General features: G+C 46.7%; 1 protein-coding gene across 1 annotated transcript in view; it reads left to right on the forward strand.

Moving 5' to 3' along the window:
* Positions 1-22,794, forward strand: part of LOC122559137 (cadherin-related family member 4-like) — a 327,985-nt gene that overhangs the window by 172,086 nt on the left and 133,105 nt on the right. The window contains exon 6 of the mRNA XM_087993996.1: positions 11,802-11,912. Within this exon, the coding sequence (XP_087850122.1) occupies positions 11,802-11,912 (111 nt within the window). The remainder of the gene's footprint in view (positions 1-11,801; positions 11,913-22,794) is intronic.

Consider the following 22,794-nt stretch of genomic DNA (forward strand, 5'->3'; position numbering starts at 1 on the left):
CCTGTTGTTTTTCTCTTGCAACTGGACCCTTTTATCCAGCCGCTCCCCACCATCCCAACCCCGTCGACCCTCCCCTTCATGTTTGTAAAGCGCATCAAAAGGTTGGGTTTCAGACACGCTTTACAGTGATTGTCAGCCATTGTTCACAGCTCAATTGTTCATTTACGCTCGCACAGTGAATCTGGCCCAATGCAATGTCAGATCAGCAACATCCAAAAGACTTGATTTCACAAGCAATGCAAGCAGCAATCCCATCTACTACTGAGAATATCTTGCTTTCACAGTGACATTGGTTCATGATTCCTGGTTTCACTTCCAAGCTTATTAGTAGCAAGAGTAAACATTCCAGTAAATGAGCACCAACCAATTTGCTTGCAATAATTACTATTCTAATCCATACAGTGGACTTAACAGAAAAAAAATACGCTTTGCATTGAGTGATAAATGTTTCTCAATTAATTAAAAATAACCATGTTTACAGATACCAATCATGAATAGGAGAGGAACCTACTGCAGAAGCTGAAATAAGATCTGGAAATGCTCAGCCCAGACTTGGCAACCGCTGTAGAGAGAGAAGCCAAGGTCAACAGTCTGGGTTCACAACCTTCACTATTCCCAGTGCAGGATCACTGGCATCTGTTTTCTCTCTGCACAAATGCTGTGTCAGATGTGCTGAACACTTCTCACACCTTTCATTTCCAATGAAGCAAAAAAAAAACACCTTTTGCCATGCCTCCAAAAAAACCAGTCGGGCTTCCCGTGAGCCTTCCAGCAACAAACACAGCAGCAGTTCTCTGAGTTCTGGTTTGTGAGAACATTAAACATGAATGTCACTGAGGACATCATTAATAACTTGCCGGGCAAAACAAAAGTCAAAGCAATAAGTTGATCATTCTGAAAAAAATGAGTAATTCCAAAAAATGTTCCATTACAGAGTGAGCAGAGCCAACCGACCAATTTTGTTTGTTATTTTGTTTAAGAAACAGAGTTAGAGAAATACAGGCTATAGTGATTGTAATAAGGGAAGCCAGGTGGACCTCATAGAATATAAGATCCCTGATTAGGGACTGTATATCTGTTCCAATCAGGGAACGTTGGCTGACAGACAAAGAATAAGAGTTTCAGACATCCTGCTCACTCTGAGAGCTGGCTCTGAGAGAGTTGGATCAGTATCAAGGACTCTCCACATGTATCTAACAGGTGACTTGGAGGTGGGATACTGGCCTGTGTGGAGTTGCGTCAGTGGCAATGAGAGAAAAAGAAATACGTTCCTGAAAAATGCACTCACAACAGTCAACTTTGAGTTGGGTTAAACATTTCTGGCATCATGCTGTTATTTGGAAAGCATAACCTGTTTGCTTCTGCCATCAAAGTCTGGGACCAGTATGTGGAAAGAATGTGTTTTTTTTTTCTGTGCAAATGAAAAGCAATGAGTTATTCTCCTGACAGTGTGTGGGCCAGCAGCTTTTCTGGCTATTAGGAGGCTAATGTTCTCTGAGGCACCAGGTACTAAAACCTTTCAAGAGTTGACAGATTTACTTAAGAAATATTACAACCCCAAGCTTCCTCTAATTCTGAGGAACTATTGTTATTACTCAGCAGTTCAAGAACCAGGGGTATACATGTCAGAATTTTTGACAAGGTTAAGGCGATTGCCAGAGGCATATGATTTTGGTTTAACTCCTAATGAGATGCCGAGAGACCATTTGGTATGTGGGATTAATGATGTGATCATGTAAAAGTACCTACTAGCTGAAGTCCAACTGGACTCCAATCAGGCACCACTACTGGCTTTGGCATCAGAGAATGCGGCAAGTGGAGCATATGAGTTATGCTCATGTGGTTTGCCAATGGAAGTGGACACTCTCACCGGGCCGACTGCGGTTGGTGTACACCACTTGAAAGAAGCAATTGCAAAGCTTCACTCAGGACATACCCTGAACAGAAGGACTCAAGGCCATCCCACAGCAAAACCCCAAAACAAAGTCAAGTCTCAACCAAATGGTTAACATTTGCTTCAGGATCCAGGCCGACGAGCCATTGTAGTTGCTGTCTGTATGCAGACTCAAGACAACAAAAGAGTCCCACTAGGCCAGAATTCAGTAAGAGAACTCACAGTGCACACCCTAGAAAGCCCACCTCCAACTGGTTTGGAACAGTTAAATTGCTTAGCAACGTACAAGTCAGAATCAATGAAAATAAACATATGGTTAAATGATCACTCGGTTGGTACTGGCTTGGCTGTATCAATGATTGCAGAACCAGTCTTTAACACAATTTGCTCTGGACTCCAAACCTTAGGTTTGCGAAAGACCTCAGCTAGACTGAGGACCGATTTACAAATTAAGGGTACGACTTCAGTTCCCGTCTCATGAGAGAAGCTGCTGGTTCAGTTCCCACTGCTTATAGTAAAAGACTTGGACCCAAGCCTGATGGGATGAAATTGGTTGAGAAAGGTTCACCTTGATTATCCCAACATTTCTCAATGAGAAAATGGCTGCCTGAATGAAGTCTTAATTAAATACCTAGACGTTTTTCAGGAAGGTTGAGGGACCATCAAAGGAGACAAGGCCACCTTTTGCACGTTGACCGGGAAGTAACTCCATGATTCTGTAAGGTCTGCCCAGTGCCATTTGCCTTATGTGCAAAAGTAGAAACTGAAATCAGGAAGCTGAAAAGTGGTGGAATCTTTAAACCAGTCCAGTTTGCAGAATGGGCAGCACTGATCATACCAATTGTGAAGCCTGATGGGTCAGATCCCCTTTGTGAGTATTTCAAGCAAATGGTAAACTGCTTTCTGCAACTAGATAAACACCCAATCCCTCACATAGAAGACTTTTACACAAAACTGGCAGGGGAGTTATCATTCACAAAGCTGCAACATCAGCGATGTGTACTTGTAACTGCTGTTAGATGAGGATTCCCAGAAGTATGCTACAATTAATATCCATAAGGTACCAATACACAAGACCATTTGGGGTATCATCAGCCTGTGCCATTTTTTACTGGACAATGGAGAACATTTTACAAGGGCTATCCCTGGATAGTGTTCGAAAAACAGGAAAGACCAATAAAAATCACTTAGAGAACTTGGACATCGTCCTTAGACATTTGTCCAAGGCAGGCATACGCCTTAGAAGGGAAAAGTGCACGTTCCAAGTACCCCGAGTGACTTACTTGGCTATAGAATTGACAAGACCGATCACACTGTTGGAAGACCAAGCGAGGAAGATCAAAGATGCCCCGGTTCCAAGTCAGTACCAGAGCAGAGAGCTTTTCTTGGGTTAGTGAATTATTACAGAAAATTCATATATAAACTGGCCTCCATCCTTACACCCGTATATCTGCTATTCAAAAACGCTTAGCCTTGGAATTGGTCTCAGAGCCAATATGTAGCCTTTAGGGAAGTGAAGAAGCAACTATCTTTGTCCAAAATTTTGGCACATTACGATCCCAAGCAAGATGTGGCGCTGATGTGCAATGCCTCACCATCTGGTACGGATGTAGTGTTGGCTCACAGATAACCAAATGGAGAAGAACACCAAATACTTTGTAATTCCTGGACTTTGGCTGATGCTGAGCGCAAATACACCCAGAGAGAGAAGGAAAGTTTGGCGGTCATCTTTGGTGTGAGAAAGTTCCGCCAACACCTTTATGGACATCAACTTGTAATAGTAACTGAACACAAACCCCTGCTAGGACAACTCAGAGAGGACAAAACAGTGCCATCATTGCTTCAGGTCGAATTCAGTGGTGGGCTCTCATTCTAAGTGCAAATAATTACAAGTTGGAACACTGTCCAGTTGGTACCACCACTGGAAGAGTCTGTTCTGGCTTTCTGGACACACTTCCAGTCACTGCATACAATATCAGACTGTGGACGCAAAAAGATCGGGTCCTGGCAAAACTAAAACAGCTGGTAGTAATGGAGGAAAACAAAAGGCCATTGCAACCAGAATTGAAACCTTTCTAGACATGGTGAGATCAGATCACCAAAGAGGGTAGCATTTTATTGTGGGGAGCAAGAGCGATTGTCCCAAGCAAAGGACACTGCCAGATACGGACTGAACTCCACTAGGGCCATCCAAGAGTGTCCAGAATGAAGATGTTGGTGTGAAGTTATATTGTGATAACTAAGATTGGATGCTGCATTTGGGGGCAGTACCCAGAGTGCCAAAAATAAAAATTACCACCAGACGCTCCCCCCCAGTTGTGGGAATAGCCGGGTAAACCCTGGACTCAGTTACAAGTCGACAACACCGGCCTTTCATGGGCCCAACGTTCTTAGTCATTGTGGATGCCCACTCAAAGTGGTCAGATGTGCATAGAGTTTATTTGTCAAACACAGGGATGAGGATAGAAAAGCTGCAAGCATCTTTTGCAACAGAGCCTAGAACATTGAGAGCAGTACAGGCCCTTCGGCATTTGATGTTGCACCGACCTGTGAAACTAATCTGAAGCCCATCTAACCTACACGATTCCATTTTCATCCATACGTCTATCCAATGACCATTTAAATGCCCTCAAAGTTGGCAAGTCTAGTACTGTTGCAAGCAGGGCATTCCACACCCTTTCTCCTACTCTGAGTAAAGAAACTACCTCTGACATCTGACCTATATCTATCACCCCTCAATTTAAAGCTATGCCCCTTCATGCTAGCCATCACCATCCGAGGAAAAATGCTCTGACTGTCTACCCTATCTAACCCTCTGATTATCTTATATGTCTCAATTAAGTCACCTCTCAACCTTCTTCTCTCTAACAAAAACAGCGTCAAGTCCCTCAGCCTTTCCTCGTAAGACCTTCCCTCCATACCAGGCAACATCCTAATACATCTCCTCTGAACCCTTTCCAAAGCCTCCACATCCTTCCTATAATGCAGTGACCAGAACTGCACTGAATACTCCAAGTGCGGCCGCTCCAGAGTTTTGTACAGCTGCAGCATGACCTCATGGTTCTGAAATTCAATCCCTCTACCAATAAAAGCTAACACAGGGTATGCCTTCTTAATAACTCTATCAACTTGGGTGGCAACTTTCAGGGATCTATGTACATGGACACCGAGATCACTCTGTTTATCTACTCTACCAAGAATCTTACCATTAGCCCAGTACTCTGCATTCCTGTTGCTCCCTCCAAAGTGAATCACCTCACAGTTTTCCACATTAAACTCCATTTGCCACCTCTCAGCCCAGTTCTACAGCTTATCTATATCCCCCTGTAACCTACAAGATCCTTCTGTACTGTTGACAACTCTACTGACCTTAGTGTTATCCTCAAATTTACTATCCCATCCTTCTACGCCTTCACCCAGGTCGTTGATAAAGATGACAAACAGCAGTGGACCCAAAGCAGATTCTTGCAGTACACCACTAGTAACTGAACTCCAGGATGAACGTCTCCCATCAACCACCACCCTCTTTCTTCTTTCAGCTAGCCAATTTCTAATCCAAACCACTAAATCACCCTCAATCCCATGCCTCTGTACTTTGTGCAATAGCTTACCGTGGAGAACTTTATCAAATGCCTTACTGAAATCCATATACACCACATCAACTGCTTTACCTTAATCCACCTGTTTGGTCACCATCTCAAAAGAACTCAATAAAGTTTGTGAGGCACGATCTACCCTTCACAGAACCATGTTGACTATCCCTAATCAACTTATTCCTTTCTAGATGATTGTAAATCCTATCTCTTATAACCTTTTCCAACACTTTACCCACAGCCGAAGTAAGGCTCACTAGTCTGTAATTACGAGGGTTGCCTCTACACCCCTTCTTGAACAAGGGAACATCTTTGCTATCTCCAGTCATCTGTCACTATTCCTGTAGACAATGACGACATAAAGATCAAATCCAAAGGCTCTGCAATCTCCTCCCTGGCTTCCCAGAGAATCCTAGGATAAATTTCATCTGGCTCAGGGGACTGATCTATTTTCACACTGTCCAGAGTTGCTAACACCTCCTCCTTGTGAACCCCAATCCCGTCTAGTCTGGTAGCCTGTATCTCAGTATTCTCCTTGACAACATTGTCATTTTCCAGTGTGAATATTCATTTAGTATTTCCCTTAGCTCCTCGGACTCCACGCACAACTTCCCACTCCTGTCCTTGATTGGCCCTAATCTTACTCTCGTCATTCTTTTAGAAGAATACAGCGCTGTACAGGCCCTTCGGCCCTCGATGTTGCGCCGATCCAAGCCCACCTAACCTACACTAGCCCACTATCCTCCATATGCCTATCCAATGCCCGCTTAAATGCCCATAATGAGGGAGAGTCCACCACTGCTACTGGCAGGGCATTCCATGAACTCACGACTCGCTGAGTAAAGAACCTACCCCTAACATCTGTCCTATACCTACCCCCCCCTTAATTTAAAGCTATGCCCCCATGTAATAGCTGACTCCATACGTCCATAATCCATTTTATTCCTGATATACCGATAGAAAACTTTAGGGTTTTTCTTGATCCTATCCGCCAACGACTTCTCATGTCCCCTCCTGGCTCTTCTTAAATCTTTCGTTTGGTCTTTCCTGGCTAACTCGTAACTCTCAAGTGTCCTAACTGAGCCTTCATGTCTCATCCTACCATAAGCCTTCTTCTTCGTCTTGACAAGAGATTCGACTTCTTTAGTAAACCACGGCTCCCCCGCTTGACCACTTCCTCCCTGCCTGACAGGTACATACTCATCAAAGACACGCAGGAGCTGTTCCTTAAATAAGCTCCACATTTCAATTGTGCCCATCCCCTGTAGTTTCCTTTCCCATCCTATGCATCCTAAATCTTGCCTAATCGCTTCGTAATTGCCTTTCCCCCAGCTCTCACTCTTGCCCTGCAGTATATATCTATCCCTTTCCATTGCTAAATTAAACATAACCAAATCGTGGTCACTATCACCAAAGTGCTCACACACTTTCATATCTAACACCTGGCCAGATTTATTACCCAGTACCAAATCTAACATGGCCTCACCCTTTGTTGGCCTGTCTACACACGTGTCAGGAAACCCTCCTGCTCACATCGGACAAAAACTAACCCATATAAAAAACTCAAACTATCATATTTCCTGTCAATATTTGGAAAGTTAAAGTACTCCATAACAACTACCCTGTCACTCTCGTTCCTATCAAGAATTATCTTTGCTATCCTTTCATCTACATCTCTAGAACTATTCAGAGGCCTATAGAAAATTCCCAACAGGGTGACCTCTCCTTTCCTATTTCTAACCTCAGCCCATAGTACCTCAGTACACGAGCACTCAAATGTCCTTTCTGCCACTGTAATACTGTCCTTGACTAACAATGCCACCATCCCCGCCCAACATTTACCATCCTGTCTGTTCACACTGGAACATCTCAACCCCAGAACCTGCAACAACCATTCCTGTCCCTCCTCTAGCCATGTCTCTGAAATAGCCACAACATCGAAATCCCAGTTACCAACCCATGCTGCAAGTTCACCCACCTTATTCCGGATGCTCCTGGCATTGAAGTAGACACACTTCAAGCCTTCTTCTAACTTGCTGGTGCCCTCTTGCAACCTTGAAATCGTATTTTGGTCCTCACTACTCTCAACCTCCTGTATACTCGCACTACAGTTTGGGTTCCCATCCCCCTGCTGAATTAGTTTAAACACACCTGGAGAGCATTAGCAAAATTTCCCCCCAGCATATTGGTACCTCTCTGGTTCAGGTGTGGACCATCCTGTTTGTAGAGGTCCCACCTACCCCAGAATTAGCCCCAGTTATCCAGGTATCCAAAACCCTCCCTCTTGCACAATGCCTGTAGCCACGTCTTCAATTCCTCTCTCTCCCTATTCCTTGCCTTACTAGCACGTGGTACGGGTAACAAACCAGAGATAACAACTCTGCTTGTTGTAGCTCTAAGCTTTCACCTTAGCTCCCTAAATTTCTGCCTTATATCCCCATCCCTTTTCCTACCTATGCTGTTGGCACCTATGTTGACCACGACTTGGAGCTGCTCCCCCCTCCCCTTCAAGGATCCCGAAAACATGATCAGAGACATCATGAGCCATGGCACCTGGGAGACAATACATCAACCGTGAGTCACTCTCATTCCCACAGAACCTCCTACCTGTCCCCCTAACAATGGAGTCCCCAATGACGAATGCTCTGCTCCTCTGCCCTTTCCCTTCTGAGCAACAGGGACAGACTTTGTGCCAGAGACCTGTACCCCATGGCTTACCCCAGGTAAGTCGCCCCCCCCAACACAGTATACTTTCTATTAAGGGGAACGGCCACAAGGGATCCCTGCACTGCCTGCCGGTTCCCTTTCCAGATTCCCGGAAGTGTTGGCCATGGACAACAGGCCATCATTTACCAGCAAGGAATTTGAGATTTCCTACAGTGGAACGGCATTTAGTGTATAAGGACAGATCCATACCATTCGTCGTCCAATCATTCTGGCAGAAACAGCAGTCCAAAATCTGAAGGCAGGCTTAAAGAAATAGCCTACAGCTTCACTTGGTACCAAACTGTCCTGGTTCCTATGCCCTCATGCAACGACAGGGACAGAGTTGCTAATGGGGAGAAGACTCCACACCAGGTTAAATCTGATCTTCCCGGACCTGGAGGTGGGAGTGAAATGGCATCAGGAATGTCAATACCAAACACAAGACTCCTCTACACGAGAAAGACAATTTACTTTAGTGGGCGAAGTTTAATGTTGAAACTACGAACGTGGCCCCGCATGGATAAGAGTCATGGTTGATAAGAGCCCAGGTCCTGTGGCACACAAAGTTTGGGTAGGTGAGGCAGTTCTGAACAAGGATATGGCCACATGAAACCTGCAAACCCAGAAAAAGGGCAGGGGCAAAACATACCCGGCCACTCAAAACAGCCAGAAAGCCTGTTGCATCCCATAGGTTCTCCCCCTGTGTCTAACAGCAAAGAGACCCCAGAGTCTGAGATAGACATCGTGGATCTCGCAGCCTCGCTGCCTGTTTTGCTAAAGAGGATGAATTTGTTCGAGATGGTCCTGGCAGAAGAGGAGGGTTATAGTCCCATACACGCTACCCGTATCTGAGACTGAGTTGGAGGAACTGGACCCAGTATGAAAATGCCCCAGGAGAGGGTACAAGAGAAAGAACAGGCCTACTTCCCTGGACTTTGAGGGGGACAGGTATAGTAATTGGAATGAATTCGGCTAAGTGGATCTCATAGAATATGCATTTCCTAATTCGGGCTGTTAATCTAGTCCAATCTGGTTGACAGAATCAGGAATGTCAGAGGTTTTGTTCATTCTGAGAGCTGGCTCTGAGGATGCCAGACCAGTGTTAAGTGCTTTGCACGTGTAAATAAAGAGTGGCTTGGCAAGGGGATAACAGCCTCTGTGGAGTTATTTCACAGACCAGATCCCAACTCCTAGTCACCGGGGTAGGGGATTGGAATTGCCGCTAAGACAGGAGTCGATTTAGATTAGATTAGATTAGTTACAGTGTGGAAACAGGCCCTTCGGCCCAAAAACACCGACCCGCAAACCACCCAGACCCATTCCCCTACGCCTAACACTATGGGCAATTTAGCATGGCCAATTCACCCAACCTGCACATTTTTGGACTGTGGGAGGAAACCGGAGCACCCGGAGGAAACCCACGCATACGCGGGGAGAATGTGCAAACTCCACACAGTCAGTCGCCTGAGGCGGGAATTGAACCCAGGTCTCTGGCACTGTGAGGCAGCAGTGCTAATCACTGTGCCACTGTTTAATTATCACTAACCTTACATTCTGAATCTCTGTAGAATTCATACAAAAGTGTGTGGTTTTTCAGCTTGGATATTTGATCAGTGCAGCAAGGAGGGGGATGAGGGAATGCACGTGTGTGTCCCTGCTCTGAGCAGCCCTTACCTGGTGAGTGTATGCTTGGCTCACGTCCAGTGTCGGGGTACTTACTCACACTCACACTCACTCTTACTCATTTGCTCTTTCTCTCACTTGTTCTCTCTCTCTTGCATTTGCAATCTCACACTCACTCACTCTCAGTAATTGTGCTGAATGTTATGTGATATTTATAAGTTTGGATTTCAAAATAGTGGCATAAGATGTTGTTTTGTTTTGTGTACGGATTTTGATTACAAAAGGAAGAGTCAGAATGTCCTGATAGAACAGTCACCTAATCCAATATATTGTCAGAGAGCAGGGGATCGTGTAGTGTCAATGGAATAAGATGTTCATACTATAGAGTTTATGTTAAGTAGAGGAAACATGAAAGGTCATTATTTTGTTTTCACTTCAAAACAATCAATTGTTGACTTTAGTTTAGCAAACCCAGAGATTCAAAGCTTTTAGGGGAGTTCAGAGAAGAGCTGACTCGAGTCAGAAGCAACCATAGACTCTCTCTCACAGAAAAAAACTTTTCAGAGCAGTTCAGGGAGTAAGTTACCTCAGCAGCAGTTTAATTTATGCAAATTTCATTCAAATTTGATTAACATTCTGCAGGTTGTTAGAAGGTGAGAAAATTTAAGCTCTCAGCTTTGTGAGTATTCACACAAGAAGACATCACGGTTCACTGAAAAGAGACTGAAGAAAAATCAGTTAAATAGACCTTAAATATTTGATATGGAGGAGTACTTTCTCTCAATTTGAATTTCTGTAAGTTGATGGTGTTAGGAAATAGGTTGAAAACTTTGTTTTATTGGGTGTTATAAGATTTTTCTAAACTGCATTCGACACTTAGGTAGCTTTTATGTATTTCTTTTATCTTTTGTATAATAAGTTTTTGCTGTGTTGTAAAAGAAACTCTGCTACCTTGTGTGACCATGTTTCAGTGACTGAGTGTAACGATAAAGAGCATTTTTTACAAAGATGATCAGTCAAACCAGATTATATTCTGGGAACAGATGGATATTCTTATAAATAGACAGATACATCGGTAGTGTGGTGAAGTCTATTGCAGTGATTAGATTCTCAAGATGGCTTTGAATGTTGCATTCCAAGCAAATAAAATGTGAATAATTATAAATATTTTTAAAAGGCAAATAGAAATCTCACGATAAGCGTAGTAGAATTATTAGCGCTATGAAACTAATAATTCAAAAAAAGGGATTGAAATAAAGACACACTTGTCAGATGGCGGTGCTGAACTATGAAGTCAGAATTCTCTTTTCCTATTGAGAATGTCACCACCACCACCTTGCTCTTGGTCAGAGCTCAGTGGCAGCACTCTGACCTCCCAGTCAGAAACCTAGAGAGGACTGTCATGTCCTTCTCCAATTGTTTCGTGAGATCTTTTACCTTCAGCTGACAGGAGCACAACCAAAAGGCAGCATCTCTGACAGTGGAGCACTCCCTTAGTACTGGAACTGCAGGTCAGCTGAGAAATAGTGTTTGCGCCTCTGGACAGGAGCTAGATTGGCCTGACCAAATGACAGTGCTGTGAGAGTGAACAATGTAGAGGTGTGTAGATATGAATTTTTAACAACTTATTCATGGAATGAGGACATCGCTAGCCAGACCAACGTTTATTACTCATCCCTAATTGTCGAGAGGGCAGTTAAGAGTCAAGCAAATTGCTGTGGGTTTCGAGTCATATATTTGCCAGACCAAACAAGAATAGCAGCTTCCTTACCGAAAGGATATTAATGAACCTGATGGGTTTTTCTGACAATTGACAATAAATTCATCGTGATCATTAGACACTTAATTCCAATTTTTTTAAAAATTGAATTAAAACTCAGAAGAAATGTGTGTTGTGGTTGAAACGAACTATCCGGAATTAAATGTTTTGAGTTGTGGATAAACAGGTGAATTAATTTGCGAATTGATCTCCATCTTTATTGCAGTACACAATCATTGACACGGTCCCTGCGTCTGCGAGAGATGAATTCAGTGTAGATCCAATGGGCAGCATTACTGTCCCACTCCGGGGATTCGGTCGCCAGGCAGAAGAGAGGGTGAGGATCGCATTGTCTAAGGTTTATTTTTAGAGTGGAACCTGATGGGTTTTTCACACGGCAGGGTCTGAGAACCGAGCATTCTTCAGCAAAGTCTCTGGCGGCATCCATGACTCAATCAGAAATGGCCCAGAACCCAGTCTTGAGCTCAAAATCCCGATGAATACATGGCCGAGCAGAAGAACAGCTCCCAGAACAGTCAGAACCCCATATGTCACTGAGCTCCTTAAAGAAGGCTGGGGGGGATTTATTCTTCATAGTCTTCAAGCACACCAAATGGTTGAACAGGAAAATTAGAGAGAGATTATTCCAGCCCCGAGAGACAAACTGGGACAATGCATAGACTGTTAGTGAGTGGTTCTCTCTGATCCCAGCTCCAACACAGTGAGACTCTCTCTCTGAACCCAGCTCTAACACAATGAGACCCTCTCTCTGAACCCAGCTCTAACACAGTGAGACACTCTCTCTGATCCCAGTTCTAACACAGTGAGACCCTCTCTCTGATCCCAACTCTAACACAGTGAGACCCTCTTTCTGATCCCAGCTCTAACACAGTGAGACCCTCTTTCTGATCCCAGCTCTAACACAGTGAGACCCTCTCTCTGATACCACCTACAACACAGTAAGACCATCCCTCTGATCCCAGCCCTAACACAGTGACACCCTCTCTCTAATCCAACCTCTAACAAAGTGAGACCCTCTCTCTGATCCCAGCTCGAACAAAGTGAGACCCTCTCTCTGATCCCAGCTCGAACAAAGTGAGACCCTCTCTCTGATCCCAGCTCCAACACAATGAGATCCTCAGTCTGATCCCAGTTCTGACACAGTGAGACTCTCTCTCTGATACCAGTCCTAACACAGAGAGACACTCTCTCTGATCCCAGCTCTAACACAGTGAGACTCTCTTTCTGATCCCAGCTCTAACACAGTGAGACCCTCTCTCTGATTCCAGTTCTAACACAGTGAGACACTGTCTCACTGAATTAGAGCTGGGATCAGAGAGATTGTCTTACTATGTTGGAGGTGGTATCAGAGAGAGTGTCTCACTGTGTTGGAGCTGGGATCAGAAAGACGGTCTCACTGTGTTAGAGCTGGGATCAGAGAGAGTGTCTCACTGTGTTAGGACTGGTATCAGAGAGGGTGTCTCACTGTGTTAGCACTGGGATCAGAAAGATTGTCTCACTGTGTTGGAGGTGAGACCCTCTCTCTGATCCCAGCTCTAACACAGTGAGAACAATTTTCTGATCCCAGCTCTAACACAATGAGACGCTCTCTCTGATTCCAACTCTACCACAGTGAGACCCTCCCTCTGATCCCAACTCGAACACAGTGACACCCTCTCTCAGATCCCAGCTCTAACACAGTGAGATCCTCTCTCTGATCCCAGCTCCAAAACAGTGGCACACTCTCTCTGATCCCAGTTTTAACACAGTGAGACCCTCTCTCTGATCCCAACTCTAACACAATGGGACACTCTCGCTGATCCCAATTCTAACACTGTCAGACCTCTCTCTGATCCCAGCTCCATTACAGTGAGACACTCTCTCTGACCCCAGCTCTAACACAGTGAGACACTCTATCTAATCCCAGCTCTAACACAGAGAGAAACTCACTCTGAGCCCAGCTCCATTACAGTGAGACACTCTCTCTGATCCCAGCTCTAACACAGTGACACGCTCTCTCTGATCCCACATCTAACAAAGTGAGACCCTCTCTCCGATCGCAGCTCTAACCCAGTGAGTCACTCTCTCTGATCCCAACTCTAACACAGTGAGATCCACTCTCTGAGCCCAGCTCCATTACAGTGAGATACTCTCTCTGATCCCAGCTCTAACACAGTGAGACACTCTATCTGATCCCAGCTCTAACACAATGAGACACTCTCTCTGATCCCAGCTCCAACACAGAAACACCCTCTCTCTGATCCCAACTCTACCACAGCGAGACCCTCCCTCTGATTCCAGCTCGAACACAGTGAGACACTCTCTCTGATCCCAGCTTGAACAAAGTGAGACCCTCTCTCTGATCGCAGCTCCAACACAGTGAGACACTCTCTCTGATCCCAGCTCCAACACAGTGGCACACTTTCTCTGATCCCGGCTTTAACACAGTGTGACCCTCTCTCTGATCCCAGCTGTAACACAGTGAGACCCTCTCTCTGATCCCAGCTCGAACACTGTGAGATCCTCTCTCTGATCCCAATTCTAACACAGTGAGATCCTCTCTCTGATCCCATCTCTACCACAGTGAGACCCTCCCTCTGATCCCAGCTCGAACACAGTGACACACTCTCTCAGATCCCAGCTCTAACACAGTGAGACCCTCTCTCTGATCCCAGCTCTAACACAGTGAGACACTCTCTCTGACCTCATTTCCAACACAGTAAGACCCTCTCTCTGATCTCAGCTCCAACACAGTAAGTCCTTCTCTCTGAACCCAGCTCTAACACAGTGAGACAGTCTCTCTGATTCCAGCTCTAACACAGTGAGACCGTCTCTCTGATCGCAGCTCCAACACAGTGAGACACTCTCTCTGATCCCAGATCTAACACAGTGACACACTCTCTCTGATCCCGGTTTTAACACAGTGAGACCCTCTCGCAGATCCCAGCTGTAACACAGTGAGACACTCTCTCTGAGCCCAGCTCCATTACAGTGAGACACTCTCTCTGATCCCAGTTCTAACACAGTGAGACACTCTCTCTGATCCCAGCTCGAACACAATGACACACTCGATCTGATCCCAGTTTTAACAAAGTGAGATCCTTTCTCTGATCCCAGCTCTAACACAGTGAGACCCTCTCTGATCCCAGCTCTAACACAATGAGACACTCTGATCCCACCTCCAACACAGAAATAACATCTCTCTGATTGCAGCTCCAACACAGTGAGATACTCACTCTGATCCCAGTTTTAACAAAGTGAGACCCTCTCTCTGATTCCAGCTCTAACACAGTAAGACACTCTCGCTGATCCCGGTTTTAACACAGTGAGACCCTCTCTCTGATCCCAGCTCTAACACAGTGAGACACTCTCGCTGATCCCAATTCTAACACAGTCAGACCCTCTCTCTGATCCCAGCTCCACGACAGAGAGACACTCTCTCTGATCCCACTTCTAACACAGTGAGACCCTCTCTCTGATTCCAGCTCTAACACCACGAGACACTCTCTCTGATCCCAGCACGAACACAGTGATACACTCTCTCTGATCCCAGCTCTAACACAGCGAGACACTTTATCTGATCCCAGCTCTAACACAGCGAATCATTCTCTCTGATCTCACCTCCAACACAGTGACACCCTCTCTCTGATCCCAGCATTACCACAAGTAGACTCTCTCTCTGATCCCAGCTCGAAGACAGTGAGACCCACTCTCTGATCCCAGCTCTAACACAGGGAGTCACTCTATCTGATCCCAACTCTACCACAGTGAGAACCTCCCTCTGATCCCATCTCAAAGACAGTGACACCCTCTCTCAGATCCAGGCTCTAACACAGTGAGACTCTCTCTCTGATCCCAGCTCGAACACTGTGAGATCCTCTCTCTGATCCCAATTCTAACACAGTGAGATCCTCTCTCTGATCCCATCTCTACCACAGTGAGACCCTCCCTCTGATCCCAGCTCGAACACAGTGACACACTCTCTCAGATCCCAGCTCTAACACAGTGAGACCCTCTCTCTGATCCCAGCTCTAACACAGTGAGACACTCTCTCTGACCTCATTTCCAACACAGTAAGACCCTCTCTCTGATCTCAGCTCCAACACAGTAAGTCCTTCTCTCTGAACCCAGCTCTAACACAGTGAGACAGTCTCTCTGATTCCAGCTCTAACACAGTGAGACCGTCTCTCTGATCGCAGCTCCAACACAGTGAGACACTCTCTCTGATCCCAGATCTAACACAGTGACACACTCTCTCTGATCCCGGTTTTAACACAGTGAGACCCTCTCGCAGATCCCAGCTGTAACACAGTGAGACACTCTCTCTGAGCCCAGCTCCATTACAGTGAGACACTCTCTCTGATCCCAGTTCTAACACAGTGAGACACTCTCTCTGATCCCAGCTCGAACACAATGACACACTCGATCTGATCCCAGTTTTAACAAAGTGAGATCCTTTCTCTGATCCCAGCTCTAACACAGTGAGACCCTCTCTGATCCCAGCTCTAACACAATGAGACACTCTGATCCCACCTCCAACACAGAAATAACATCTCTCTGATTGCAGCTCCAACACAGTGAGATACTCACTCTGATCCCAGTTTTAACAAAGTGAGACCCTCTCTCTGATTCCAGCTCTAACACAGTAAGACACTCTCGCTGATCCCGGTTTTAACACAGTGAGACCCTCTCTCTGATCCCAGCTCTAACACAGTGAGACACTCTCGCTGATCCCAATTCTAACACAGTCAGACCCTCTCTCTGATCCCAGCTCCACGACAGAGAGACACTCTCTCTGATCCCACTTCTAACACAGTGAGACCCTCTCTCTGATTCCAGCTCTAACACCACGAGACACTCTCTCTGATCCCAGCACGAACACAGTGATACACTCTCTCTGATCCCAGCTCTAACACAGCGAGACACTTTATCTGATCCCAGCTCTAACACAGCGAATCATTCTCTCTGATCTCACCTCCAACACAGTGACACCCTCTCTCTGATCCCAGCATTACCACAAGTAGACTCTCTCTCTGATCCCAGCTCGAAGACAGTGAGACCCACTCTCTGATCCCAGCTCTAACACAGGGAGTCACTCTATCTGATCCCAACTCTACCACAGTGAGAACCTCCCTCTGATCCCATCTCAAAGACAGTGACACCCTCTCTCAGATCCAGGCTCTAACACAGTGAGACTCTCTCTCTGATCCCAGCTCTAACACTTTGAGACCGTCTCTCTGATCGCAGCTCCAACACAGTGAGACACTCTCTCTGATCTCAGCTCTAACACAGTGAGATCAACTCTCTGATCCCAGCTCTAACACAATGAGACACTCTCTCTGATCCCACCACCAACACGGAAATACCATCTCTCTGATTCCAACTCTACCACAGTGAGACCCTCCCTCTGATCCCGGTTTTAACACAGTGACACCCTCTCTCAGATCCCAGCTCTAACACAGTCAGACCCTCTCCCTGATCCCAGCTCGAACAAAGTGAGACCCTCTCTCTGATCCCAGGTCTAACACAGTGAGAAAAATTTTCTGATCCCAGCTCCAACACAATGAGACGCTCTCTCTGATCCCACCTCCAACACAGAAACACAATCTCTCTGATCCCAACTCTACCACAGTGAGACCCTCCCTCTGATCCCAGCTCGAACACAGTGACACCCTCTCTCAGATCCCAGTTCTAACACAGTGAGACCCTCTCCCTGATCCCAGCTCGAACAAAGTGAGACCCTTCTCTGATCCCAGCTCTAACACAGTGAGATCAACTTTCTGATCCCAGTTCTAACACAATGAGACACTCTATCTGATCCCACCTCCAACACAGAAATACCATCTCTCTGATCCCAACTCTACCACAGTGAGACCCTCCCTCTGATCCCAGCTCGAACACAGTGCCACCCTCTCTCAGAACCCAGCTCTAACACAGTGAGATCCTCTCTCTGATCCCAGCTCGAACAAAGTGAGACCATCTCTCTGATCCTGGCTCCAACACAATGAGATCCTCTGTCTGCTCGCAGCTCTAACACAGTGAGACCGTCTCTTTGATCGCAGCTCCAACACAGTGAGATACACTCTCTGATCCCAGCTCCAACACAGTGGCACACTCTCTCTGATCCCAGTTTTAACACAGTGAGACCCTCTCTCTGATCCCAGCTCTAACACAATGGGACACTCTCGCTGATCCCAATTCTAACATAGTCAGACCTCTCTCTGATCCCAGCTCCATTACAGTGAGACACTCTCTCTGATCCCAGTTCTAACACAGTTAGACACTCTCACTGCTCCCAGCTCTAACACAGTGAGACACTCTCTCTGATCCCAGCTCTAACACAGTGAGACACTCTCTCCGATCCCAGCTCTAACACAGTGAGACACTCTCTCTGACCCCAGCTCTAACACAGTGAGACACTCTATCTAATCCCAGCTCTAACACAGAGAGAAACTCTCTCTGAGCCCAGCTCCATTACAGTGATACATTCTCTCTGATCCCAGCTCTAACACAGTGACACCCACTGTCGGATCCCAGTTCTAACACGGTGAGACACTCTCTCTGATCCCACTTCTAACAAAGTGAGACCCTCTCTCTGATCGCAGCTTTAACCCATTGAGACACTCTCTCTGATCCCAGCTCTAACACAGTGAGACACTCTCGCAGAAACCAATTCTAACACAGTCAGACCCTCTCTCTGATCCCAGCTCCACGACAGAGAGACACTCTCTCTGATCCCACTTCTAACACAGTGAGACCCTCTCTCTGATTCCAGCTCTAACACCGCGAGACACTCTCGCTGATCCCAGCACTAACACAGTGTGACACACTCTCTGATCCCAGCTTTAACACAGTGAGACCCTCTCTCTGATCCCAGCTCTAACACAGTGAGACACTCTCTCTGATCCCAGCTCTAACACAATGAGACACTCTCTCTGATCCCACCTCCAACACAGAAACACCATCTCTCTGATCCCAACTCTACCACAGCGAGACCCTCCCTCTGATCCCAGCTCGATCACAGTGATACACTCTCTCAGATCCCAGCTCTAACACAGTGAGACACTCTCTCTGATCCCAGCTTGAACAAAATGAGACCCTCTCTCTGATCCTGGCTCCAACACAATGAGATCCTCTGTCTGATTCCAGTTCTAACACAGTGAGACACTCTCTCTGATTCCAGCTCTAACACTTTGAGACTGTCTCTCTGATCGCAGCTCCAACACAGTGAGACACTCTCTCTGATCCCAGCTCTAACACAGTGAGACCCACTCTCTGAGCCCAGCTCCATTACAGTGAGACACTCTCTCTGATCCCAGCTCTAACACAGTGAGACACTCACTCTGATCCCAGCTCTAACACAGTGAGACACTCTCTCTGATCGCAGCTCCAACACAGTGAGACACTCTCTCTGATCCCAGCTCTAACACAGTGACACAGTCTCTCTGATCCCGGTTTTAACACAGTGAGACCCTCTCGCAGACCCCAGCTGTAACACAGTGAGACACTCTCTCTGAGCCCAGCTCCATTTCAGTGAGACACTCTCTCTGATCCCAGTACTAACACAGTGAGACACTCTCTCTGATCCCAGCTCGAACACAATGACACACTCTCTCTGATCCCACCTCCAACACAGAAATAACATCTCTCTGATTGCAGCTCCAACACAGTGAGATACTCACTCTGATCCCAGTTTTAACACAGTGAGAGCCACTCTCTGAGCCTAGCTCCATTACAGTGAGAAACTCTCTCTGATCCCAGCTCTAACACAGTGAGACACTCTCGCTGATCCCAATTCTAACACAGTCAGACCCTCTCTCTGATCCCAGCTCCACGACAGAGACACTCTCTCTGATCCCACTTCTAACACAGTGACACCCTCTCTCTGATTCCAGCTCTAACACCGCGAGACACTCTCGCTGATCCCAGCACTAACACAGTGTGACACACTCTCTGATCCCAGCTCTAACACAGTGAGACCCTCTCTCTGATCCCAGCTCTAACACAGTGAGACACTCTATCTGATCCCAGCTGTAACACAATGAGACACTCTCTCTGATCCCACCTCCAACACAGAAACACTATCTCTCTGATCCCAACTCTACCACAGCGAGACCCTCCCTCTGATCCCAGCTCGAACACAGTGACACACTCTCTCAGATCCCAGCTCTAACACAGTGAGACACTCTCTCTGATCCCAGCTTGAAGAAAGTGAGACCCTCTCTCTGATCCTGGCTCCAACACAATGAGATCCTCTGTCTGATTCCAGTTCTAACACAGAGAGACACTCTCTCTGATTCCAGCTCTAACACTTTGAGACTGTCTCTCTGATCGCAGCTCCAACACAGTGAGACACTCTCTCTGATCCCAGCTCTAACACAGAGAGAAACTCTCTCTGAGCCCCGCTCTTTATAGTGAGAACTCTCTCCGATCCCAGCTCTAACACAGTGAGACACTCTCTCTGACCCCAGCTCTAACACAGTGAGACACTCTATCTAATCCCAGCTCTAACACAGAGAGAAACTCTCTCTGAGCCCAGCTCCATTACAGTGATACATTCACTCTGATCCCAGCTCTAACACAGTGACACCCTCTGTCGGATCCCAGTTCTAACACGGTGAGACACTCTCTCTGATCCCACTTCTAACAAAGTGAGACCCTCTCTCTGATCGCAGCTTTAACCCATTGAGACACTCTCTCTGAACCCAACACTAACACAGTGAGACCCACTCTCTGAGCCCAGCTCCATTACAGTGAGACACTCTCTCTGATCCCAGCTCTAACACAGTAAGACACTCTCTCTGATCCCAGCTCTAACACAATGAGACACTCTCTCTGATCCCACCTCCAACACAGAAACACCATCTCTCTGATCCCAACTCTACCACAGCGAGACCCTCCCTCTGATCCCAGCTCGATCACAGTCACACACTCTCTCAGATCCCAGCTCTAACACAGTGAGACACTCTCTCTGATCCCAGCTCGAACACAGAGAGAAACTCTCTCTGAGCCCCGCTCTTTACAGTGAGAACTCTCTCCGATCCCAGCTCTAACACAGTGAGACACTCTCTCTGACCCCAGCTCTAACACAGCGAGACACTCTATCTAATCCCAGCTCCAACACAGAGAGAAACTCTCTCTGAGCCCAGCTCCATTACAGTGATACATTCACTCTGATCCCAGCTCTAACACAGTGACACCCTCTGTCGGATACCAGTTCTAACACGGTGAGACACTCTCTCTGATCCCACTTCTAACAAAGTGAGACCCTCTCTCTGATCGCAGCTTTAACCCATTGAGACACCCTCTCTGATCCCAACACTAACACAGTGAGACCCACTCTCTGAGCCCAGCTCCATTACAGTGAGACACTCTCTCTGATCCCAGCTCTAACACAATGAGACAGTCTCTCTGATCCCACCTCCAACACAGAAACACCATCTCTCTGATCCCAACTCTACCACAGCGAGACCCTCCCTCTGATCCCAGCTCGATCACAGTGACACACTCTCTCAGATCCCAGCTCTAACACAGTGAGACACTCTCTCTGATCCCAGCTTGAACAAAGTGAGACCCTCTCTCTGATCCTGGCTCCAACACAATGAGATCCTCTGTCTGATTCCAGTTCTAACACAGTGAGACACTCTCTCTGATTCCAGCTCTAACACTTTGAGACTGTCTCTCTGATCGCAGCTCCAACACAGTGAGACACTCTCTCTGATCCCAGCTCCAACACAGTGGCACACTTTCTCTGATCCCGGCTTTAACACAGTGTGACCCTCTCTCTGATCCCAGCTCTAACACAGTGAGACACTCTCTCTGATGCCAGCTGTAACACAGTGCGACACTCTATCTGATCGCAGTTCTAACACAGAGAGACCCTCTCTCTGATCTCAGCTCCAACACAGTAAGTCCTTCTCTCTGATCCCAGCTCTAACACAGTGAGACAGTCTCTCTGATCCCAGCTGCAACACAGTGAGACACTCTGATCCCAGCTCTAACACAGTGAGACACTCTCTCTGATCCCAGCTCTAACACAGTGACACACTCTCTCTGATCCCGGTTTTAACACAGTGAGACCCTCTCGCAGATCCCAGCTGTAACACAGTGAGACACTCTCTCTGAGCCCAGCTCCATTACAGTGAGACCCTCTCTCTGATCCCAGTACTAACACAGTGAGACACTCTCTCTGATCCCAGCTCGAACACAATGACACACTCTCTCTGATCCCACCTCCAACACAGAAATAACATCTCTCTGATTGCAGCTCCAACACAGTGAGATACTCACTCTGATCCCAGTTTTAACACAGTGAGACCCTCTCTCTGATTCCAGCTCTAACACAGTGAGACCCTCTCTCTGATCCCAGCTCTAACACAGTGAGACACTCTATCTGATCCCAGCTGTAACACAATGAGACACTCTCTCTGATCCCACCTCCAACACAGAAACACTATCTCTCTGATCCCAACTCTACCACAGCGAGACCCTCCCTCTGATCCCAGCTCTAACACAGTGAGACACTCTCTCTGATCCCAGCTCTAACACAATGAGACACTCTCTCTGATCCCACCTCCAACACAGAAACACCATCTCTCTGATCCCAACTCTACCACAGCGAGACCCTCCCTCTGATCCCAGCTCGATCACAGTGATACACTCTCTCAGATCCCAGCTCTAACACAGTGAGACACTCTCTCTGATCCCAGCTTGAAGAAAGTGAGACCCTCTCTCTGATCCTGGCTCCAACACAATGAGATCCTCTGTCTGATTCCAGTTCTAACACAGAGAGACACTCTCTCTGATTCCAGCTCTAACACTTTGAGACTGTCTCTCTGATCGCAGCTCCAACACAGTGAGACACTCTCTCTGATCCCAGCTCTAACACAGAGAGAAACTCTCTCTGAGCCCCGCTCTTTACAGTGAGAACTCTCTCCGATCCCAGCTCTAACACAGTGAGACACTCTCTCTGACCCCAGCTCTAACACAGTGAGACACTCTATCTAATCCCAGCTCTAACACAGAGAGAAACTCTCTCTGAGCCCAGCTCCATTACAGTGATACATTCACTCTGATCCCAGCTCTAACACAGTGACACCCTCTGTCGGATACCAGTTCTAACACGGTGAGACACTCTCTCTGATCCCACTTCTAACAAAGTGAGACCCTCTCTCTGATCGCAGCTTTAACCCATTGAGACACTCTCTCTGAACCCAACA

Source organism: Chiloscyllium plagiosum, unplaced genomic scaffold, assembly GCF_037043375.1.
Source record: "Chiloscyllium plagiosum isolate Xiang-an unplaced genomic scaffold, Cpla_swu_hap1 HiC_scaffold_14, whole genome shotgun sequence".
Lineage (NCBI taxonomy): Eukaryota > Metazoa > Chordata > Chondrichthyes > Orectolobiformes > Hemiscylliidae > Chiloscyllium > Chiloscyllium plagiosum.